We start from the raw sequence: 23642 nt of genomic DNA on the forward strand, positions 1-23642 counted from the left end.
CACCTTGGCATTTAACAGGCTAAAATGCAATGTTCCTACAGCACGGTTATCACTGTGATATAATCCTTCCAGCACAACTTCCATCCTATTATGGAAAGGTCGCAATCACTAAACTTCCGACAGCGGCATTATACAAACGTCCCTATCTAAAAGGGAATATCCCTCAAGGGGGTATGATCTTCTAAGCCACACTTTATCTGACTCAACTACCGGTATCCCACTCCCTCTGAACCTTCGGCATCATATGGAGACTTACCAGCATTACGATCCACTATTGCCAGGTTCGGCGAGCCAGGTTCCGACACTTCTGGATTTCACTACCTTCTTTATCCAGGCCATGTTCCGTTTTCTACGGATAAGAATCTTGTTACTACACTTTCCTGGCATTATGTTGCAACAAATGTGGGCTTTTCCGTCTGAAGTAATTCAGCCTGTTGGATAAAATGGAAATCCATTTCAGATGGGTTAGCTTAATGGAGAATAAAAGGATTGTCATCGCTGCAAGGTCTCATGTGCCTGTAGCAAACAGTCTTACGGAGTAGTGAGGGATGCTTAACAATAGGCTTAATTGCACGTTTCAGAAACTTTTCCGCGCTCACTAAGGTAGTGTACCGACCGCTCCGACGGGGCGAAGCGAGTAGGGCAAACTATATGCAGGGGTTGAATGTCACCGCTCTCAGGTCAGACCAAACTTAACCTACAGTAACTGTACATCGTATGTCAGCGAGGAAAGAAAGTTAGAATAAAAACTGTAATATTAAGGAAGAGTAACAGAGAGAATGTAAAGCAAAGGAGCTATATTAGCTCCCCATGATGAGTACAAAAATCTGAATCTAAATGCAGAGAAAAACAAGGAGTCTATCCCTAGGCCTCTCTGTCTAGAGACTGAGCCTGACACATATCCGCATATACACCTCCCTTAGCCTGAAGTTCCTCATGAGTTCCCACCTCAACAACCTTTCCACCAACAAGCACAAAGATGACATCAGCGTTTCGAATGGTCGAAAGTCGATGAGCAACCGCAATCACACTGCATCCGCTTTCCCTTCTCGTCTGTTCCAGTGCCTCCTGGACGAGTTGCTCCGAGTGTGTATCGAGCGCCGAAGTTGCCTCATCGAGAAGAAGGAGCTTCGGTTTGCGGATAAGAGCACGGGCAATGGCGATTCGTTGACGTTGACCGCCTGAGAATGCTGTGCCTCGTGCACCACTTGGAGTGTTGAATCCTTCTGGGAGGGATGAGACAAACTCAAGGATGTTGGCCTGTCGAGCAGCCTCGTTGAGTCGCTCGTCAGATGTATCGCCAATATCACCATCAAGTCCCATCAAGATGTTCTCTCGTACACTTCCTTCGTAGAGGACAGGCTCCTGTTGAACCATGGACATCTCGTTACGGTAGAGGCGAGGCGAAACATCCTTGATGTCCTGCCCACCAACGCAGATCTTGCCAGATGTAGGATCGTAGTATCGCTCGAGGAGAGAGACCAGGGTTGATTTGCCGCAGCCACTGGGACCGCAAATCGCAACAAACTGAGATGGTTTGATCTGGGAATATTAGTGGATGTTCTTGAGATGGGTAAAGAGCAGACTTACATCCATTGAAAGCCCATGAAGGACCTTGGTGCTTCGACTCTTATACTTGAAGTGAACATTATCAACCCTGATGGGCTCGTCAAGGTCAGGGCCTAGATCTTTGTTCTCATAGGTCTCTCGAACGACTGGTAGCTCTTCTCGCAGGTTCAATAGATAGTTTGCCGCACCCTTTGCCCTTGTGAGACTACCCAAGTTGGCAAACAACTGGGCGCCAGCTTGGCCCGCAAACAAAACACCCATGAAGATGAGAAAGAACTGTTCTGATGTGTACTCTCCAGAGGAGATGAGTCGTGAGCCATACCAGAATCCGAGTGCCATAACTAGAAACTCGATGGATTGTGAGAAGGCGTATGCAAACATTGAGATTGAGAGAGACTTGACCGATTGGGAAACTATGCTTGACAGAGCCTCAGAGTATGCCTGAATAAAGTCCGACTCGGCGGTCAAAGAGGTAACAGTCCTCAGAGCTGAGACGGCCTCGCTGGCAAGACTGGCACTTTCTCGGAATCTTGCCTCGTTGCTCTCATGAAGTCTAGACTCAAGGCGGATCTTGATGTAGCCAGAACCCATGAGAAGAGGCAACCCTGCAAACACCATAACAAGAGCCAGTTTCCAACCATATGCCAGGGCAAGGATGGAGCTAGCGGTGATGTTGACAGCCATGACGAGAACAACATAGATGTTCAGCCCAAGAAGCTCTGTCAAGCTCGTGGGGACTGAGGACAAGGTTGAAGCCAATGCACCGGATGAGTTCTCTGGTCGATCAAAGAAGTCAATGTCCATGACGACCATACGACTGAACAGCTCGAGGCGGTACTGATGAGAGATGGATTGAGCCACGTGGTTGGAGATGTATCCGATGGTGAAGTAGGCGACTAGATTGCCAAGTGCAATGACGAAGAACATGAGGGCATAGAAGTTGGCATCTGATGCAGAGGGTTCACTGGAAGAGAAGGCAGTGATGAGTCGGGAGAACAGGACCGCTTGACCTGGCCAGGTGGCTGCGGCGATACTACAGGCAAGTGCTGCGACGATGATGTGAGGGAGAAGGGCATTTTGTTCCTTAATGATAAGGAAGATGCTCGTCATAATAGACCGGTCCTTTGGCTTGCCCTCTCCATCCTTAAGCACCATGGACTTCTCGGTCTGAGCTGTCATGACGCACGCCACCTCCTCGTCTGTCTCGACTTCGACCATATCCTGCTTCGCACTCATGTCCTTCTGAATGTCATTCGAGGAGACTGCAAGGTTCTGTGCGCGAATGAGTCTGGCATAGTGAGCATTGAGTGCAAGAAGTTCCTCGTGAGTGCCCTGCTCAACGACCTGTCCAGCTGAAACAACGACGATGTTGTCAGCGTCCTTGATGGTTGATAGGCGATGTGCGATGACCACCGTGGTTCGCTCTTGAGAAACTCGAGATAGGGCCTTTTGAACGATTCGCTCGGCATTGGGATCGAGGGCACTTGTGGCTTCGTCAAGGAGAAGGATCTTGGGGTTGGAGACAACGCTACGTGCAATGGCAACTCGTTGCTTCTGGCCACCGCTAAGTGTGCCGCCTCGCTCGCCGAGATACGTATCGTAGCCCTAGGAAATGTTAGACAAACTTGGTTATAGTTGAGGTGTGTGCTTACTTGTTCAAGCTTTTGAATGAACTCGTGAGCGTAGCTGGCTTCGCAGGCGTCCTGCACTAGCTTCTTCTGGTCATCAAGTCTCAGGACCTTCTGTGCTTCTGTGAACCCCTTTGCCACGTTCTCAAACACGGTTCCCCTAAATAGAACTGGCTCCTAAAACATGCGTTAGCTGAAACGTCTACGAGGACCAACAGCAACTGTCTTACCTGCTGGACAAGAGCCATCTGAGACCTCAGCCACTTAATATTCAGCATTGATACATCCATACCATCAAGAAGGAAGCGGCCAGAGGTTGGTAGGTACCATCTCTCTAACAAACCGATTATAGTACTCTTTCCAGAGCCACTGGCTCCGACAATAGCGGTGGTTTTGCCAGCTGGGATGCTCAGACTGATGTTGTTGAGCACGTTTGTGTCGGGTCGAGAGGGGTATGAGAAGGAAACGTTCTCAACCTCGAGATGGCCGTGGCAGTTTTCGGGGACTTTGCCTTCATCACTGAGAGGATCCAGTGAGGATGGCTTATCGAAAACTTTGAAGAGCTCGGAAGCTGCTGCCGCACCGTTGGCCAACGCCGGGACCTGTGGGTAGAGAAGACCGATCGATGATGATGCAAGCAAGACAGACAGTACAACGCTATGAAAGATCAGTCATCTGCAGTTATTCGTGGAGTATGAGAGCCTTACGTGAATACAGTACCGACAGAGTCAATTTCACCATTTTGATACATACGGAAACCCTGCCAGAAGGCCAAAGCATTTCCAGCATACATGCAGAAGTAAGTGGATGAGCTCATGACACCGTACATGAAAGACTTCTTCTTTCCGTGGACGTGAGCCTCTTTAAGATAGTCATCATATCGCACTGTCATTTTGCCCTGTGCCCAGAAGGCATGGACAGTCCGGATGGAAGCCATGACCTCTTGGGCGAAGACGTTGGCTTGGGAGTAACTGCCCTGGACTTTTGCTTCGATAGGCGCATCAAGGGTCATTCCAAAGCCAATGATGAAAAAGAAGAGTGGCACGACCGTCAAAGTGATGAGTGCCAGCTTCCACTGGACTGCTATCGCGACGACAAATGATGAGACAAACATGGCCAGTCCTTGGATAAGGAGTGACAGTTTCTCAGCAATACCCTGGTTGATACGAGTAACATTGGTAGTCATCTGGGTCGCGGGTGATCCAACACTAGCCGTATCAAAGTACCATATCTCGGTTCGAAGGAGATGCTCCAAGAAACGCTGCCGAAGTACTCGCGTCGTTCGGATTCCGGAAACGGTAACAGTTAAAGTGGCCAAATAGCTGAGGACGAATTTGCCCACAAAGAGGTAGACAAACCATAGAACGAATGTGTTGACCTCGTCTTGAAAGCCCTGGGGGTCTATCTTGCCGCTCGCATAGTCGCTAAATCGGCCGGTGAATTGCCCAAAGACAATAGTCATCAGTGGGAGTGTTGCTCCAGAAGCAATGGAGCAGATAAGGGATGTGAAGTTGAGGATCCAGTCGAGACGGTCGGCGAAACGAAAGACACGCTGCAATGTGTAAGTCATGAGTTCACCTACTCCAGTAGAATAGCAATTCATACCCAGAGATCTCCAAGTTCAGCCTGCTTTTCAGGCTCATCCTTTTGTGTTGTTGTAATTGAGTCCTCAACAAGGATCTTCTTCTCGTTGTTGGCGTCCATGTTGGAAGTTAGGGGAGAATCTATTATGAGAGTGGTGAAAGAGAAGAAGCGAAGTTGAAACGAAGGCTAGAAGCCTAAAAGAACGCTCAATAGAAAGAAGTGAAAAAACTGTCTGGTTGAGATTGTTTAATGTCAAACTAAACGAGAGTGGCGTTGTTGGATACTTATTTCCTTCTGTCTTGGACATGTCTAAGCTCACATTCTTACTTGGGTACGCAAGCGGGTCATACAGAATGGCTCATGCTGACTGCATTCTCATATTTTCGCTGCCAAGACAATCGATCCCATCCCTGAATGCGCTGCAGCTTCAGCAAGATTCCAAAATTAATTATACTAAATCTCTCCTAAATATGGCTCAGTTTTTTGTCGTCTAGACTACCTGTAGGCTCCCTCGTTTGGACGGATCCGCGGGAGACACGGACAGCCAATCGACATGATCTGCACTAACAGAATTAGGGGCATTTGTAGGGCTCGGGACCACGGGCCCGCGCCTCCGAGGTAGCGAGGGCGTCAGCATTCCCTCTCCTCCGCGAGCCCGTTCTCCCGCAACGCAATCTTTGGCCTCACATTGCATTGAAGATTCGTCTAGTGGGTGAACTTTGGTTCGTTAGGGTCATGTCAGGAGAGGAGACTATTCTGGCTAGGCGGGCTAGGCTCTCTCAGGTCCCAAGGGCGGTACGTACTGTTCAGACAGAACCCTCTTATCCCATTATGGCTCAAGACACTGACAATGCAAAAGTGTGAAGCGTGTAAGGTCCGCAAGGTGAATACTATACCCAAACAGGTCTCTTCACTTCTGACTGTCTTAGATTCGCTGTGACAGGTCCCACCCTTGCGGAAACTGTAAAGCTGCAGGTATAGCTTGCCAACAAGCTCATTCTGTTCAGTCAGATGCACGTTCAAAGCCAGACAACCGAATTAATCAACTGTAAGCCCTTTTACTCTCTATACATTTATAATTACTCATTTCTTCCACAAAGGGAAGAATATGTGGCAACTCTTGAAGCTAGGCTGGCCAAGGTTGAGCTACGTCTAGACAAACAGTCTGAACAGCCATTGACTTCCACGCCTGCTTCAACATCTGCACCCACGCGCCCGAAAGAGACATTTTCCGTTTCTCCAGCTGTTTCTTCTGAGCCCAGTGTATATGATGTAGCACCATCTCCTGGTGGTGCATTGTACGAGGGAACATCATCATTTCTTCAGCAATCTGTCCAGGCTAGCCAAGAGGTCCAACGCTCTGCAGCTGCAGAGAGTCCTGAAGCAGCACAGACAATCAGCGAATCATTCAACCAACTGAACTCTATCTTCAGGAGCCATAATGATAGGAAGTTACCCTTCGCTGCCTCGACTCGTTCCATGCCAGAAATTACACCTCTACCGGCTTCAGTTGTCCTTACTATTCTACGTAAGATCAAGGGTAGTAACCAACACACATTTAAAGACTCCAGTGATCCAATAGCTAACCAAATCTATAGCCAATCCTACCAGATTCTTTCCTGGCCAGGCCCTCACTGATGTGCGTCTCATTGAGCACCTGTGCCAAAAGGTCTACTTCCCAACGGAACCAGTAACTCTGGGACATATCACAAGCGTCAATGGTATCATGCGACTACTCCTCCGCGAGTTCATCATCACAAAGGATAGCCTAGGTGAAGAGCATAACCTGGAGGAACTAAAAGCGCAGGCTGAGCGAAACTTTGACCAAGGTCTTCAAACCTTTGAGCTTATGACGGTGCCCAGTTTTGAGAACATTCTGGCTATCACAGCCGCGGTTAGTTTCTCTCATATCACATTTGAGGCCAGACTTTTAATCAATCTTTTTGTTCATTGTAGGTTCTCAAGATTCAGAACGAAGCCGCTCCTGTCCTGGCCCGTTCATTAGTCAACGCAGGCCTCAGTCACTGCCAGATGATGGGCTACCACCGAGAAGTAACCTATCAGAAAGACCAAAGTGGCTTCGCTGACAATAAGCGTCGGCTTTTCTGGACTCTTTATGTCTTTGACAAGACAAACTCTCTCCATTTCGGCAACGCCTCGAGGATCCAGGACTTTGAAGTTGACGCACATTATCCCACTATACAGGATGACCCGGCTGAGAAGCCCTGGACTGAACTGTTTATACTAGCCGTCAGGCTAGCCAAGATCCAGGGTTTGATATTTGATAAGCTTTATTCTGTTGCTGGCCTACAGTCCCCTGCTGTAGATCGCAGACAATGGATTGATACACTGGTCACTGACATGCAACAATGGCGATACGAATTGGATCATGTGGGCCTCCTCTCTGATATTTTGAGTCTTTGCTGGTCACTGAACTAACACATGTGTAGATGGATGGAAGTACAGTGCGCTTTGCGGAGATTCTCAAGCTTTCAAAGACCCATTGGGACATCATGTACTACTCAACTCTGACCATTCTGTTACGAGCTCCGGCAATGCCAGGAGTAGGTACAGACATGACATCCCAGTGTTTCCAAGCAGCGAGACTCTCTCTACAGAGTCATCTTCTCGCATTTTCGGGCTACGGTGGCGACAAGATGCTCTCGAAAGCAGACTACATTGACTGGTAAGTCAGCCCTAGCCTATTCAGACCTGTCAGCTCACACTAGCAGGGCTCTTCACAACTCGTCATTCACACCTTTTGTCGTCATATTCTTGCATTCTATAGCAGCATCTAGTCTTGAAGACGTAGAGCTTCTCGAGCAAGTAGTCACCACGTTCCGGAGCGCCAGAGATATCAACATTGGAGCTGAGAAGCTCTATCAAATCTGTTCTACCTTTGCACGACTTGCCCGTCGAATGGTCGAATCTCGAAACACGTCAGTGGGTATGTATGATCAGAATAATGATACACTACAGGTGGCTGGTGTGTCCGAGAATGATCCCCTAACTTGGACGGATATGGCTGCTCAGCCTTCAGAACAACAGGCTGGGACTGATGATTTTGCGGACTTTCTTACTGATGACATGACCAACATATTGGCTGATTGGATCAACGGACAACCCCCAGCATCTGATATGTTTGCTATGGACTTTGGGGAATGAATCATCCCTGCAGACAACTTGATTAGATGAGATCGAAGTCTAAAAGAAACTAGATGCTTCGTCTTAACGCGTAACCGGTGGATAATTTCCATAAAATAAAACTAGGCAGCTAATGAATATGCGAAACTTCTCCAAGGCAACTATATTTGTTGAGACATTTGCTGTTTTCATCTGAATAATATTGTTGCCTTGTATTCGTGCGTGGCAAATCTTTCATCTTGGTCCCTAGCCACAAGGCTATTGTGATAATAATGGATGAGATCCACTCTCTGAGGTGTAGTCGATTATCTGGATGCCTGACTAGGCAGAGAGAAGACCAGAGAATTGAACATTTTCCCTCGACACCAACCTTTGGTATTTGGTCATAGTCAAAAGTGTCTTTTTACTATTTAATGAATATGATCTTCCTTGATATGTGATTGCTGTTGGAAATTCAATCTACTTCACACATCGCAGCTCTCCAGTTCTCTTGAATCTTGATTATCTTGTTTTCTTTCTCTATCGGCGGCAAATCTCGCAAACCATTAAAAATGGCGGTAAGTTTGTTCTTATTCTTCAGCCCGTGTGTCTGACCAACTTATTCTGTGTGTGAAGTCTGCTTCTGGGTAAGTACTGTCATTGAAATCATCCCGCAATCTACGACTGATCTTGATACACAGTGTTTTGATTGACCAAGGCTGCATCACCGCAGCCAATGATCTTCGATTTGCAAAGGGGTCGAGTAAGATCAAGTTCGTCATCTTCAAGATTACCGATGACGAGCAGTGCGTAGTAGTTGAAGAGGCGTGTCCTGATACTGAGTATGAGACTTTCCGTCAGAAGCTTCTCTCGGCGGTTGACAAGTCTGGAAAATCGGCTCCGCGCTATGCACTCTACGACGTTGATTACGACCTTGGTGAAGATGGGAAAAGGTGAGCTTAGCGGTCCTGGTACTGGTACTGGAACTTCCTGACAACGGGTAGGACCAAGACGATCTTTATATCTTGGGTTCCACAGACGTCGCCTATCAAGGTATGGCTGTCACATGCTGACGCGACTGAAATTACTGACTGGGGAATAGCTTCGCATGCTCTACGCTAGTACGACGGAATATTTGAAAAAGGCAGTCAATATGAGTGTGTTTATTCATGCTGATGATCAAGAGGATATTGAGTGGGAGGAGTTGGTCAAGACTGCAAGTGGTGGCAAAGCCAAGTAAGGCCAGCATTCAGGCCGGCCTCCAAGGGATGGTTGTTGGTGTTTGTTTGATTAAAATGCCTCTAAAATTCATCTTTTTTCTGGGCAAGGATCTGAAACAATCAAGCTTTTTTCCTTGCAGGGCCAATCTTGATCTTGGATCTTGATCTTCTGATTGCGCTAGCAGCCAAAACGTGGCTAATGACCGATGCTAGTGCTGCACGATGCCATAAAATGACGTTATCACCAACAAAACGTCAACGCCTTTCATCCCCTCACAACAGGATTGGATTGGCTCCTTTGTGCCATACACACTCGCCACGCGTACTTTGGATCGAGTGTGGCTGGAAAACCTGGAACTCCATCGTCTTTGTCCTACAACCAACAACGTCATTATTTGGTGCAGGTGCCGTAAACTTTATTTATTTGTTTGTATTATTACTCCGAACCCCATCTGCTTCTGAGACGGAATCATCAGCAACCTATCTACCTATATCGATATTCAAGATGCCGCGCACTCTATTGCTTTGTTTCATCCACGGATTCAAGGTGCGATAGCCATATGTCTCTCACTGTTAGTTATTGACATCCTTAGGGTACCGATAATACCTTTCATGAATTTCCATATGTGAGTGGTGACCCACGCTAAATGCGACAAGCCTCCATAGCTTAAACTTACACCATCAAAGGACCTCAAAAAAGCGGTCGCCAGAGAACTCCCAGATGACAAGATTGAATCCATCGTATATCCTAAGTATGAAACTACTGGTGAATTGGCTCAGGCCGCAGAGGGCTTTCTAGAGTGGTAGGTTAATTCAACTAAATCAAAGACGTTCGGATTGCTAACACTCAAAACAGGCTCAAGGAGCAGGTAATGACCATCCGAAAGAAGAAATCGGAAAAGCCATGGCCTCCTCATGACAGAGATGTAGGAGTTGTTCTCGTTGCTCACTCGATGGGGTAAGTTGGTCAGGCCAAGTTTGGCTTTATACATCGGCTAACACTCTACCAGAGGCTTCGTTGCGGCGGATACTCTGTTCCTAGCTATCAACGACAGAGCTAACAATGGAGACGAGAATGACCCCTTGTTTCCACTCATTCAAGGTATCCTCACATTCGACACTCCTTACAATGGTCTGGCCCGGTCCATGTTCGTCTATGGCGCTTTCTCCAATTATCAAAAAGTCAACAGCGTCTTCAACGTAATGACAGCGATCTCTGCAGCTGCGCCTGCTAGTCTTGCACGACTTAGCGCTCGACGTGCTGCAACCACTGCTGTTACCAGCAGCACACGGGGACCACAGTGGAAAACATGGCAGCTTGTAGCTGTCAAAACAGGTACTGTAGGCGCCATCGCAGCTGGCGGTGTAGCTGCCTACATGAACCGAGAGGCCATCATTCAAGGGATGAAGAGCATGAAGAACATAAACAAAGAGTCTGTGGCCGAAAGCTACCGTCAGGGAATGGATGCTCTCGGACAAGGTCTGGCCTATATCAACCGCGGAAATGTCGGAAAGTCTTTCGCCTGGCTCTCAGATCATGTCACGTTTGTCGGTGCACTCCTCCGACAAAAAGAGCTAAACCGCCGCATCGAACGCATTGGCTCACTCAAGGGCGTTGGCATGCACGACTTTTACTGTTCTCTTGGTGAGAATGGCTACTGGAGTGGGGGATACTTTGTCCCTGAGCGGACATTCTGTGCTGTTCCTGAGGAAAGCCACTCAGCTTACCCAATTTTTGAAAGATGCGTCATGCCCAAGGCTGAAGATGAGATTGAAGCGCACGTCAACATGTTCAGGCCTGAGAGACATCGAGGTTACGAGGAGATGACAGATAGGTCGGCCGAGCTCATCAAAGAATGGTTCCAGAGCGAAGAGAATGTTTTTGATGATCCTAAATTCCGCGAGACACCTCCCGAAGAAACAGAAGAGACCAAGACTACCAAGGAGATTCTTGAAAAGGATCCTGGCCAAATTGAAGGAGACGAGAAGGTTGAGGGCGCAAATGACAAAGATGGCGACAATGATACGGGACTCCCAGACGAATCACCTCTGGACATCGCCAACGCTGCCTCCCTCGTTCCCCTCCCCGATGACAAGGGTGAAGGCATCGTAGGCGATGCAGATATTGAGGGCGCTGACACAGTTGAGAAGCGAACTTACCTCAACTATCTCTTCGGCGTGGCTCAGCAAACCGGCGCCGACGCCAAAGGTTGGCTGCCAAACAAGATCCCGCAGATGCCAAACCTTCCTAGCATGCCCAATATGCCAAGTATGCCCAAGGTGCCTAGCTCCGTGTCATCACTAGGCAATGTTTCCATGCCCAGCGTGAGAATCTGGGGAAAGAAAGATGGTGAAACTCAGGAAGAAAGTAAAGAGACTCAAGGGAATGAGAACCAGGCTGTCGAGGATAAAGGTGACCAGGGTAGTAAGGACGGTGCCACAGAGGAAAATGCCACTGTACCTCAGGAGGGGGGTAAGGATGGTCCCCCGGAAAGCATTGGAGACAACGTTGAGGCTGTTCAAAAGGTCAATGAGGATGGTGAGAAGAAATCGGGTTAGGTTGGAGGGAATTCTATGGGTTTGTTAGGTGTATGGTTTTGTTCGCGTGCTTGCTGCCCACTGTTTCAAGATTAATAATCCTTGCTGTCGTAGAGTTTACAGAGATATCAGCTTTGCCGCCTTTGAATAATAGTCCTAACTTAGCCTATATATGTTAAGAGTCTAATTCGGTTGAACTTATATACTTCCCAGCAGCACGAGATGAACTATATAAACCTACACGCATTACGTATCCAACTAATACATACCCATCAAGCGAACAGCTGAATATCGAGATGAAAGTCATGATGTCATTGTGCTTTCGAGGCTTGCGGCTGATCGTAAAGCCGAGTTCCGTGACCTGCGACGTGTCTTGCAGCCTTATTGTTACCCAGACATCTTCGCCCTCACCTCAACCCGCTTTAACCGTCTGTGGCATAACGTCGACTCAGTTTAACCCTCGGCTAGAGCCCCAATATTCCGGACGATCTAACTCTAAACTACCTACTTCGCTATGTCTAGTCTGGTTCCCCTTTTACCTGGCCCTGTTAAGCCAGTGGAGAACCAGCCTACGACAATTATGACCAAGACTGACATCGTCTTGCGGAAGCGACTCCGGCCTGTGTCTGCAGCTTGTGAAGAATGTCGCAAGCGGAAGTCAAAAGTATCCATGCCTCCGTTAATGTGAGAGCTCAGCTGATACGTGTAGTGCAATGTTCCGCGGCCGTGTGAACCATGTGTTCTTCGCCGCTCGGAATGTCGCTTCGGTCCAAAAGCCGACATACATACGCTTTATAGGGCACTGCAGCGTAAGTACACCGAGATGAGTGGTGACAAGGGTCGCGTTGATTCCCTCCTTGCGATAATGCGCGAGAAGCCTGAGGATGTAGCACAAGCTGTCTTCAGGCGGGTTCGAACAGGATCTGATCCAGAGGCTATCTTGAGCTCAATTGAGGGCGGGGACATACTGATGCAGCTGCACCTGGCCCCTGCATCTCAAGTCCGCTATCCATTCCCGTACCGGAATGCGTTGCCTGGTATCTTCGCCAAAACAAAGAGTGCATACATAGACTCCTTGGCCCTCGAGACGCCATATTTTGGCTCGGACTCTCCACAAACGTTTGATGCACGATTGATCTCGTATCTGGACGCCCCAAAGTACATGCCATACCACTTTGCAAAACTAGTCGAGCCATTGCTAGACTACGCTACCATCTCTCGCTGGACGAATGTGTGCACCGATGAGCCTTTGCTACACAGTCTCATGGAAGCATACTTCCTGCATATCTACTCGGCCTTCCCCTTCTTCCACAAAGAATGTTTCCTGCGAGGTCTTGGTTCTGGATCTAGTCGCTTCTGCTCCAACCTCCTTGTCAATGCTGTCTTGGCTCATGCTTGTCACGCAACCCCCTGGATTGCGCACCGCAACGAGCATTGGAATCCCCATACTCTCGGCTATACATTCCTCGCCGAGGCCCGGCGTTTATTGGAACTTGAAACATTTCGACCAAAGATCACAACTGTCCAGGCCCTGCTCGTGATGAACATTACCGTGAACGATCATGGCGTTGACGGCGCCTCACATCAGTATTTACTCAACGCTGTATCTCAAGCAAGGATCATGGGTTTGTTCAACTCTCCTAGTGAACCTATTGAACAGAATGCGGATCAAGATGTCGAGGTTGTCCGTGAAGTGACAGCCTGGGCTCTTTTCGCTTGGCAAGGGTAGTCTTCCTACGCTCCCTCTTTGAATACGAAGCTGAGATCGAAAAACAGAATCATATCTTCCATGGCCCAAGAGATACCTCTGCTCAAGGATCCTCCTCAGACGTCCTACCCGGACCCCGCCCAATGCCCATTCTGGTATGGCGATATCTGGGTCCGATACCCCTCAAGCCGAGAGCCCATCGCAACCAAGTATTACCAGACGTTCAAGGCATACTTGGAGTTCTGGACCATATTCAATGACATTGCCATCTTTTTGTTCCGTCCTGTCCAAATCCGGTCACTTTACCTCGGTCAGGCTGTCGAGTTCTATTCTCGATTGCGATCCTGGTTTGATGGTCTCCCAGATGACCTACATCCAGGAAAAATAGCCCTACCTTTCCAGCTAAGGCTACAGTATGTAACTAAAGTTTATTTCTACTGCTTACTAATCGCTATAGTATCCAATATTGGGCTCTTTTGATGGATCTCTTCAGACCCTTTGCAGGCTGGGACGATCCCACAAAAGTACTTGACCAGACGCCCTCTGAGATACTTGCAGATGCTCGGAGAAACCAAGAGCTTGTGCTTCGCATTTATTACCTGCGTCACGGGACCGAGACTCACGACTCCTGGCTCTCTATGTTCCTTCTCAGACTTGGTTTTCTTGCCCTTCAAGAAGTGGCCATTTCGTCAGACAACGACGACTCGCTTGCAACATTGATCCTGGCGCTCACAAGCCTCGACAACCAAGGTAAGTGTTATTTCAAGGCAGAGTTCACTCTACGAACCATCTGTGCACAGATGCGTTCCCGAGACCTTGAGACCTTCAAGCAGTTTGCAACCTTTCAGGATCTCGATGTTCCTCAGGCCATAGAAAGTCGCATTGGTTTTATCAAGTCATACTGGCCTGTAAACATGGATTTTACCAGGCAAGAGCGGAAGACCATCCGCGAAGTAGCTGCTGAGGCTATTGGAATGAACTTGATGGATAATGAGTAGCCCTGTACCAGCAGGAGAGTAAACTTGGACAGGAAAGGAACAGGTAAATCTATCAGGATTAGCACACCATATTTCTGCACCAATTCCTAGATTCGGCATATTGGTCAGGCAGTGTACAGCTAGCGACCTAAAGGTCCCTTGCTAAGAGGTCTTTGTAAGAAACCTAACTTATGATAATGACGATACTGAGGGGGAAACACGGAAAAGATTCACTCAAATTGAGGATGCTTGGTGCGCAGGACGGCTTTCTGGTATTATTTCGCTATGAGGAACTAGATTAAATAGGAAAAAAAAGTGTGTTTGTATATCTCTTGTCGACTCGTGAACTCTACGACTTCATACTGCTGCTAGTGCTCTAAAATTCGCATCACCCAAGACATTCATATGATGTCGAGTGATCCTTGGAAAGTAGCCTATGAAGAGCCATTAAGTAGAACCCACACTATCTGCGAGCAATAATCCACAAAATTCAAACTTGAAAGTTCCCAGAACCCCTCGATAAGACTGATGCCACCTCCTAAACTATTATCATATAACAATCTTCCCCTTCCCGCGACTAACGCAGCTTAACATAGATCCCTTCTTCTGCTCCTCGTCTAGAGCCACGCCTTTATGATCAACCTCTCCCTTGTAATAGTCCACCATGCATGTACCGCAATTTCCAACCAGGCACGATGACTCGATCTCAAACCCAGCATCAGAAAGTACCTGAAGAAGGGACTTCTCGCGGGGTACCTGGACCGTTTGGCCAGTTGACTTGATTTCTACCTCGAATGGCACCCCAGTTCCTATAGTGGCATCGCCAAACTCTTCAAAATGGATGTTGGCCTTTGGATACCCAAGATCGGTGGTTAAGTTACGGCAGGCGTTCATGAGTGATGTTGGACCGCAACAATAAACACATGGTCTGCGACCTTTATCATCCGTGGGCTTAGGGATAACTTGGCTGAGAACAAGTCGCTGGTCTTCGTCTTTTGCATAGATGGTGGTCTTGTTGACTGGTAGACGGCTCAAGTAGGCCGCATCCTTGCGGCTCCGCACAGCGTAATGAACTTCAACTTCGAGCGCCTCTTGAGACAGCTTTTCGATCTCACCAAGAAAGGCTGTTACTCCAATACCACCGATGATGAATATATGCTTGGACACATTGTTCTCCACCTTTTCGTTCTTTATTGCAGTAGCGTTGTGCCCTGGAGCGACTTTGATGATATCTCCAACATTCAGATTATCATGGAGATAGATTGATCCACCCCTTGAATTATCATCCCTAGCGATACCAAGTTCAAACCGATTCGTGGTTCCGGATACGACAGAGTAGGCACGAGAGATGTTTCCATCTGGACCAAATTGAACCCGTACAAATGGAAATGGGCCGAACTCTGAGTCCCCATTGTGTTCCTGAGCTTCAAGAATAAAGGATTTGATCCTTGGAGTCAGCTCCGTTTTGTTCGCCAGCTTATAAGGTCTCCAAACGACAGGGACTCGGTCACCTTCAAGACGGCCGCTCATGTCCTCAGTACCGTGATCTAGTCGTTTTTGAAATATCCCAACCATCTCTTCAGACAAGGCAGGAAGTGATAACAATTCCTGGAAGATTTCAATGTCATCCTTTTCGTGGTAAAGGTACTTCTGGACTCGTGAAAGGGGCCAGGTTGGGTTGATGCGTTCAACGAGTTCAATGGCATCGCCTTGCTCGATGAATCCAGTTTGGAGAACACGATAGTACCATCCCGTTCGGCCACTTGACTGCGTCATGGCCGAGATCTTCTTGTGCTGAAAGCGATGGTTGAGCTTGTAGCACGGCTGTCTCGGCCCAGAAACCTGGATGATCACATCCGGTCCTACACGAAATACGTCTCCAATGCAGACGTTCGTCTCAGACATGTCCATTGCAGATAGATTCTCTCCAAAGCCACCGATTTTGAAGAGATCCTCTCGACCAGGCAGTTCAGCGTTCCAGACATCGTAGTGACCGGCACAGTACTGATGAAGAGCCTTTTCAGGACCACCATGATGAATGAACTGCTGCTCGTCGCCGACGAGTCCAACACGGGTCAGTTCCCATTTTCCTTGTCGCGCTCGCTTGTTAATGGCGGTGCGGATGTTTACACCGCCGAGTGGGCGGATTTTGCCTGTTCGCAAGCTGAGAATGGTATCTGTAGGAGGGAGAGGGGCTAGACCTACAGCGGAGCTTTCAGTGGTGAGAGACATGATGGTGGTGTTTGTTTCTGTTCTTTCCCAAGTGTGATGATTGCTTGAGGATGCTAGAATTGAGTCAACCTGGTTGAGCTGAGGTATTTGAGAAAATGTTGTGTCCAGGATCAGCAGGCAGCCGTCCACTTAACCTGATCAAGCAAGGTCACTCGGAAGTTCCCATATCTTATCGCTAAGAGTAAACGACTACCATCCCAATTGCGAGTCAGCAATACCATCATATCGTTCGCTATTGATGTAGCATTTCAATTGAAATGTGTCCAGTCCTGGAGGCAGAGCGATGAACACATCCTGTTTGTTTGTTTGTTTGTTTGTTTGTTTGTGTCTTTCTTGACCATCCATAAGACCCTCGAGCGTTTCGAATATCTCTTCGGTCTTCACTAAACTCATCATCAATCATGTTATTGAGTACGAAGCTTGGGATCTTGTGGAGTAGATAGCTGAATCATAATGGGCCTTATTCAATCACAATCCTTTCGGATTCTCTCCCAATGCCAAACATTCTTGACATTTCCCGTCTGTCCTCCAATACTCTTCTAGCTTCTCCACGAAGTTCCGCAGACTCGGCGAGTACTGAAAACAGGCTCGTACAGTTCATCCACCTCTGCTCCATGATGCTAACCGCTTCTTCCTCATCTCGATAACCTCCCAGGCATTCCTCCGATAACTGAGAAATTTCGCCAAAATTCATCGGCATCGAAAACATTGTCTCTTTCTTAGCGCCTGCGGGGAATAGCTGACTTAAAGTGTTGAAGAGGAACTCGTGCGCTTTCTTCAAGGTTCGAAGCTTCGCCTCTTTCAACGACCGTTGGGTATCGGCATCGCCCTTCCATCCTCGGCCACAAAAGGAAGCTGAAAAGCGTCCAAGAGTCCTATGCCAGTGCTGTATCTCCCGAGTGCTTTTTGCAATATCCAGTTCTTTCGCCAGTTTCTCAACAGCGTCAAAGGCTTCCGGGTTCCAAAAGTTCATGAGCTCTGCGGACTCTGACAGTAAGTTGTCCACTAATGCCAATTGTCTATTTGTCTTCCAGCCAGGGCTTGCTTCCAATTTAAGCCTCCACTCTTGTCTTTCCCCTGCAAAGCCCGACACCTGGGTGACAGTGAGAACTGAGTGTCTGACAAAGAAGTTCCAGGCGTGGCCTTCTTCGTTTTTTAGGGAAGAGGAATCAAATACGTTGGCACCAGGCGGTTGGCTTCTCAGCTTAATCATACGCCTCCAGTGATAAAGAAATTTGATAATCTCCAGCGTTAGTGGATATGAGACTTCCAAGGCACAGATTCTGTCAAAATCAGAATGGTTGCTGTAAATATGGTCCTTATCTATCGGATAGATAATAGCCGAGGCACATGGATAAAGGAGTTCGTACGTAGCGCTATCTCCATCCCGCACATGCTTGCTAGCGAGAAAGGGCATTCTGCAGCCAGATATCTTGACCAAAGAAAGGAGATCACTCAACCCCAGCATGCGTTCTGGTTTATCTCAGAACCTTTACACGGGCCCACTGGTGGCAAGGAAAACGGAGTTGTTGAGCATATGATAATTAGTCTCACGATACTGGCCATCGACTGTGCTCTTTTCATTCCCAGACATGAAGCTGGTGTAATACAGAACAGCGATCTCATAACCGGCTGTGATAAGGCAGCCTGTCTCGGCATCTACTGCTTTGAAGCTTTGCGTCGGGCCCAAGTTTCCTGCTGTTTCATGGCTGGTTGAGAATGGGATATTTCTGAATTGCTGAGAGGCAGGGACCAGAGGGTTCCCTGTCGTGGATGAGAGAATAGGACCCTGATTCGAACGCGCTTTCCAGCCAAGCTCTATGTCGCCCAATCGTTCTGACAAGTCGACTGCGTTGTAGGCGGTCTCTTGTAAGTTCCACCAGGGAACCCAACTGGGAATTCCGTACTTGGAACGAAGTCTGAGGTTTGTCATAGGCTCAGCAAGTTAAATGACATTGTGCCAATATCTTTGCTGGATGAGGTATAGGGCAGTCCCAATGTGTACTTCTCGTACTGTCAGCTTGTAATTTGCCTTCAGTACATTGACTTCATTGCCATCGGCCAACCCAAGTAGGCCGAATATCTTGTCTCACATGTCGCTCATCTTGCAAAGTGCGGTTGCAGACAGGAGCTCCAGCATATCGCCCTTTGATTGTGCTCCAATCCAACCGATCTTTTTCAGCCACCAAGGGACCTCGGCGTTGTGCAACTTTGCCTTAATAAACACGTCCCTAGAAATAGGCGTGGCTGAATCGCTGCAGCGAATGGTGATGGATCGGGCGAGAAGGACTTCTTGTACGACCTATAACCGAGAAAAGAACGGTCTTCTCAAGAGTCTGCCCATGGCCTCCTCGGCGTTGTCTTTAAAGTGTCTCGAGGCCAGTTTGGAGGACTGGAGCTCATCTTTGAGGAGGGTTATTGCTCCAAACTCTCCACCTTCGACGTTATCAGGGTCTTAACCCAAGTATACGTGCACTTCCGCTGCCTGCGAGAATATTTTACCCATCATGGCAACTTGGTCGGACTGATTAATGCAAATGGCATCCACCCATATCAGCAAAAACTCGGTCTTGCAGCGTAGACGACTCAGTGCTTGATGACAATTACGCGCGATGGGTAGAGCTCTGTTACCGAGGCCGATAAAAATGCGCTGACAGAGAGAAGTATCATTATTGTCATCTGCCCAAGTATACGACAAAGCTTCATAGGCTGACGTTTACTCTACGTCGACTACCCGGAAGCGGCCTTCAAGGGCCTTTTCTCGAGGCGCCGGTAAGAGCTCCAGAAGCCGGATATGGGAGGGCTCTATCAACTTGGGATAAATGATAGGGAGAATCTGATTTAACCGGTGAGGTTTCAGTACTTGCTACAGGTGTCATAGCTCACCTCTCGCCCGTAAGCATCGCTCACTTCTCCCACTTGATAAGTAATTCCGGTGGCCACTTTTGGATAATTGGCTTTGACGAGGCACAAAGTCTTTTCTACATCTTGACCGAATGGTTCTTGAGAGTATTCGACACATTCTGGCCACGATAAGCGCTGTATGGACTCTTTGTGCGCGTCTTTGTTACTCGCAGGCTCTGGGGTTGCACATTCGCCAAGCGAGTCAGCGAAGAACCTGAGAGGACCAACTGTTCCGCAGGCTTGGCACGCCCAGAGGTCGTTGTCAAATGGAACAGGGTCCATTCGACGACAATCGGGGTCATGCCACTCCATTTTGATAGCTCTCGATAAGGATGTACCGGTTTTCAAGGATCATGATATGTTTGTTTTCAAGCGGGGTTCAGAGGCTTTATGGTGGAATGAGGCTGTGTCACAAGGCAGACAGACAAGACATGATGGATGCCCCTATACAGGTCAAGCATTTGCTTCATCTCGCTGCTGTGTTTCGTTTCAATGGTCTGAGCCATTTTCTTCAAAGTGCCTTCATTTGTGTATTTCTTGAAGTGCTACATAATCAATTCAAGATGCTAATGCAGTCCTCCACTATCCTATCCCAGTGGCCAGCAAGTCCGTACATACGTATTACAATGATGCCATCGACGTGTCATCCTCCAATCCCAATACAAAAATACAAAAGTCTGCTCGTTCACGTACAAGTCCGTCACTTCTCAAAGACATGAACGGCCTTCTTGTTGTTCCGTCTGATGTTGTCCCGCTCCTCCTTTGCAATGCAAGTCTGGCAAATAACAGCATCGACATATGAGGTGAAGCACACTCCATAGCATGTTCCTATGTAGCAGTTGGCCTTTGGGTCGCGGTACGATCCCGGAGTTCTCAAACCGCAGCTCTCGATTGGTTCTAGAACGGCAGTTGTGTAGCCACATCGACTGCACTCTTCCACATTTTCTGTCTGGGTGCACATGTTGAATATTGCAGTGATGGCTGGGTTTGATTTGATGATGATTTGGGAGTGTGCAGTTGCGTTGCGTGGTAGAGAGATTTCTTGAGAGAGAGGCAGATAGACAATTGAAAGGTGGCCGGACCAAGTCAAAGCATGGGGGGAGGCACTGTTGGACCCGGCCCCCCGATATATAACTCCTCGTCAGCTGGTTCGCAACATGATCAGTGCGAGCGGGATCGGGATTCCTGCCTAGACGAGGTAGACGCAGACGCAGACACGGACGGAGATTGAAAGTGAGGCGGTGTGATTTGCCCGTTTTGATTGCACTGTTACACAGTCAGTTTTTTGTTTCCTCTTCTCACAAATTCATGCACCTGCAGATATTTTATAACGAGTCCGAAGGTCGTTGCATCACAGGGACGTTGGACGTGACATTTGTGTCAATAATTGATAGGCTTATTGGCAAAATGACCATTGGTGCGAGTTTTATTGATCACCTTCAAGGTTGTATTGCCACGCCGCATCAATATATGTCGGTTCTCGTTATCATTTCCAAACAAGGCTGATCTCTGCAAATCCTCCCTGTGACATTGCAATTCTCACGCAACGTCTCACAAACTTCCCCTCCTAATTTCCATGCATGCAATGCAATGCAATGCACGCACAACAATCCATGCCTCCTTGTTTTCGCGTATTTCCAAAAGCGTTGCTCTACAGATACGACACTCCACAATGGAAGCAACAAGCCGTTCTTCAAGATATCGTGATCTGCCGATAAACAATGTCTGTCCCACACACGGAACCTACGGGTGGTAAGTAAATCGCCAGGGGTTTCAGCTGCAACCCTTCCGGTCTGGAACTTGGTTATCGGGCGTCGTGGCTGGCCTCGGTTAGAAGCACGAACCTCAGCGCCTGATGCCATAGGACTTATCTCTGCTCCGAGTTGCATGCTTCATGTAGCTGGCCATCATTGTCGAATGACAAACTTGCTGCGAGCAGCTATATGAGGGTGATGTGCTACCGCATTCACGACTGAATAGGAAATCCTGTTTAGCGAGGATACATTCGTGCTTCACACCAAAACAGCGCTCTTGATGTTCACGGTGAGCTATCCTCGGGCCTCAATGTATTAACAGAGTAGGAATGAAGGTCTGAGAGGTACCTCACGAGAACCATTTTGGCGTCTTATCGTGTAAGTACCACTTGAAACGACGCAGAAAGCAACCAACAGGCTTTCCCCGGCGGTTCACTTCATCACATGTGGAAGAGGATGGGAGGCTTACGGGTAGTTTAACCCACCGGAGTGCCCATCTTTTATCCTTGAGAGTTCTTTTCAAAATTGCAACGGCAAACATTGCACACGCTGGCTCAAGTAAGTACATAAGGCATAAGACGTGGCAAATCTCTTCAAGTCGTTAACTGTGTGAGTCTGTGTCACATCATTTTCTTCTGCCTCAGGCATATGGGACTCAGTTGTATCTGCAGCCCCCAAATGCTGCATGTTTTCTCTCACTCGCAAACCCTTGGATAACCCGCGCAATGTCTAATTCCACCGCTTTCTCCATTGCGTATACCAAAGCCCAGCAAAGATTGAACCATCTTGCACGTGCAGTGGATGGAGAATCTTGGGAGAAATCAGAATGGCGACTTTTTATCCAAAGGACCTCTCATGAGGTTGTGTCTCTAGTCGAGGTTGTTTGCAATCAGACTGCACACTTGGTCCCTCCAGTCACCTTGGGCAGGCACAATGTTATCTATCGAATTCACTGCGATGGAGATCCTTACGACATTGTTGTTCGGCAACCACGCCCCGATTTGGTACAGTTCTGGGAGGAAAAGGCTGGCTATGAATCTGCAACCATGTCTTACCTCGCCAAAAACAGTGCTGTACATGTTCCGGACCTCTTCTTTCACATTCCGTCATCACATATTGGACCGGCTAAGATCTTACTATTCGTAGAAAGTCATCGGAGCATGTCAGGCGCCCTCGCGGGCTCTGACGAAGATCCGGAGGAGATAACGGTTCTGGACCCAGAGATACCCGAAGAGGATCTAAGAATGCTTTACGGGAAGATGGCTGCGCTTCTGATCAAGCTCTTCGAGCCAACCCGGCATAAGATCGGGTCATTGGTCGAAGTTGGCAGCGAGCATTCAGTGGCGCGTCGACCACTCACCCAAAATATGTACGACATGGTATGCAAGGCGTTTATCCCAAAATCAGTTCTTCCGTCATCGGAAAAGGTATATCACAGTGCCGATGAATGGTACGCCGCTTCGGCAGCTATGCACATGGCTCAGTTGCTTTTCGAGCATAACGATATTGTTGAGTCGGAGGACGAATGCCGAAATAAGTATGTTGCACGATATTTGTTTCATTCACTCGCAAAGGAAGGTCATCTGTCTTCTTTTGGATTTCTTGAGGATAATTGGTCAGCCCAGTCTCAGTCTTTGAATTTGTCGTGCTCTATGCCATATGGGACTGACTCTTTTCGACTTTGGTGCGACGATCTGAGGCCCCATAATGTTCTTTTGGACAGAAACGACAATATCGCGGCAGCTCTTGACTGGGAATTCTCATACTTCGCTCCTACGCAATTCAGCCTCGATCCGCCCTGGTGGCTGTTGCTGCAGCCTCCGGAGCTGTGGCCTTCTGGAATCGATGATTGGTCCCAGGTCTACGAAGCCAGACTTGAGACCTGGCTATTTGCAATGGAATATCAGGAACGGGGTGAGGAGATCAACTTTCCAGACAACCTTTCAGCTTATATGCGTGAGAGCTGGGAGGGTGGTCGCTTCTGGCTTACCTACGCTACGAGAAAGAGTTGGGCCTTCGATACAATATTCTGGAAGTACTTGGATGAGAAGTTCTTTGGGCCAAGAGACAAAGATACACAAGAATCTCAGTTTTGGAAGGCGAGGGTTCATCTTCTAGGGGAAGAGGCACAAAGGTCTATGGAAATGGTCGTGGAAAGAAAGATGAATGATGCAGAAGAGAGAGTCCTAGTAGATTGGGATCCGGACACAGCGAACCAACTTCTGCAAGAGGCATTGGGATATTATTCAGATTCACAGTTGTAAAAGCAAAATCCTTTTCCAAAGGAACGATACGTACATGTTTGATGAAGCGGCTCATTCCGCGGCTGTTCGCATCCCACATTGGCATCACTACTGAAGTCGTAAGATACGTTGGAAATCACCGCTTGAATTATCTACTATTAA

At 48.1% G+C, this 23642-nt stretch overlaps 10 protein-coding genes across 10 annotated transcripts; 5 read left to right on the forward strand and 5 right to left on the reverse strand.

Moving 5' to 3' along the window:
* Positions 1–864: 864 nt before the first annotated feature.
* Positions 865–4901, reverse strand: FVEG_02402 (hypothetical protein; the record flags this gene model as incomplete). The annotated part of the gene is made up of 6 exons (XM_018889658.1): positions 865–1542; positions 1591–3174; positions 3222–3374; positions 3428–3854; positions 3905–4749; positions 4803–4901. 6 exons carry the CDS (start codon positions 4899–4901, stop codon positions 865–867), a joined length of 3786 nt encoding a protein of 1261 aa, XP_018745856.1.
* An 891-nt stretch (positions 4902–5792) lies between these two features.
* Positions 5793–8082, forward strand: FVEG_02401 (hypothetical protein; the record flags this gene model as incomplete). Its single annotated transcript, XM_018889657.1, has 5 exons — positions 5793–6321; positions 6380–6675; positions 6738–7172; positions 7232–7467; positions 7514–8082. 5 exons carry the CDS (start codon positions 5793–5795, stop codon positions 7944–7946), a joined length of 1929 nt encoding a protein of 642 aa, XP_018745855.1. The 3' UTR covers positions 7947–8082.
* A 394-nt stretch (positions 8083–8476) lies between these two features.
* Positions 8477–9144, forward strand: FVEG_02400 (cofilin; the record flags this gene model as incomplete). The annotated part of the gene is made up of 5 exons (XM_018889656.1): positions 8477–8482; positions 8541–8551; positions 8606–8857; positions 8909–8957; positions 9007–9144. 5 exons carry the CDS (start codon positions 8477–8479, stop codon positions 9142–9144), a joined length of 456 nt encoding a protein of 151 aa, XP_018745854.1.
* A 453-nt stretch (positions 9145–9597) lies between these two features.
* FVEG_02399 (hypothetical protein) lies at positions 9598–11860 on the forward strand. The gene is made up of 5 exons (XM_018889655.1): positions 9598–9671; positions 9718–9750; positions 9812–9927; positions 9981–10082; positions 10135–11860. The coding sequence occupies exons 1-5, from the start codon at positions 9630–9632 to the stop codon at positions 11681–11683; spliced, it is 1842 nt and encodes a 613-aa protein (XP_018745853.1). The 5' UTR covers positions 9598–9629; the 3' UTR covers positions 11684–11860.
* A 227-nt stretch (positions 11861–12087) lies between these two features.
* On the forward strand, positions 12088–14651 carry FVEG_02398 (hypothetical protein). Its single transcript, XM_018889654.1, has 4 exons — positions 12088–12326; positions 12372–13387; positions 13439–13783; positions 13828–14651. The coding sequence occupies exons 1-4, from the start codon at positions 12177–12179 to the stop codon at positions 14366–14368; spliced, it is 2052 nt and encodes a 683-aa protein (XP_018745852.1). The 5' UTR covers positions 12088–12176; the 3' UTR covers positions 14369–14651.
* FVEG_02397 (hypothetical protein) lies at positions 14604–16689 on the reverse strand. Its single transcript, XM_018889653.1, has 2 exons — positions 16553–16689; positions 14604–16500 (listed from the first exon to the last, which is right to left on the reverse strand). The coding sequence occupies exon 2, from the start codon at positions 16256–16258 to the stop codon at positions 14897–14899; it is 1362 nt and encodes a 453-aa protein (XP_018745851.1). The 5' UTR covers positions 16259–16500; positions 16553–16689; the 3' UTR covers positions 14604–14896.
* Positions 16690–17039: 350 nt separating this feature from the next.
* On the reverse strand, positions 17040–18512 carry FVEG_15054 (hypothetical protein; the record flags this gene model as incomplete). Its single annotated transcript, XM_018904146.1, has 2 exons — positions 17040–17862; positions 18076–18512. The coding sequence occupies 2 exons, from the start codon at positions 18510–18512 to the stop codon at positions 17040–17042; spliced, it is 1260 nt and encodes a 419-aa protein (XP_018745850.1).
* A 783-nt stretch (positions 18513–19295) lies between these two features.
* On the reverse strand, positions 19296–19795 carry FVEG_15053 (hypothetical protein; the record flags this gene model as incomplete). Its single annotated transcript, XM_018904145.1, has 2 exons — positions 19296–19415; positions 19466–19795. The coding sequence occupies 2 exons, from the start codon at positions 19793–19795 to the stop codon at positions 19296–19298; spliced, it is 450 nt and encodes a 149-aa protein (XP_018745849.1).
* Positions 19796–20183: 388 nt separating this feature from the next.
* On the reverse strand, positions 20184–20444 carry FVEG_02395 (hypothetical protein; the record flags this gene model as incomplete). Its single annotated transcript, XM_018889652.1, has 1 exon — positions 20184–20444. The coding sequence occupies one exon, from the start codon at positions 20442–20444 to the stop codon at positions 20184–20186; it is 261 nt and encodes an 86-aa protein (XP_018745848.1).
* A 1518-nt stretch (positions 20445–21962) lies between these two features.
* FVEG_02394 (hypothetical protein) lies at positions 21963–23501 on the forward strand (the record flags this gene model as incomplete). The annotated part of the gene is made up of 1 exon (XM_018889651.1): positions 21963–23501. The coding sequence occupies one exon, from the start codon at positions 21963–21965 to the stop codon at positions 23499–23501; it is 1539 nt and encodes a 512-aa protein (XP_018745847.1).
* Positions 23502–23642: the final 141 nt, after the last annotated feature.

The sequence above is a fragment of the Fusarium verticillioides genome, chromosome 6, assembly GCF_000149555.1.
Source record: "Fusarium verticillioides 7600 chromosome 6, whole genome shotgun sequence".
NCBI lineage: Eukaryota > Fungi > Ascomycota > Sordariomycetes > Hypocreales > Nectriaceae > Fusarium > Fusarium verticillioides.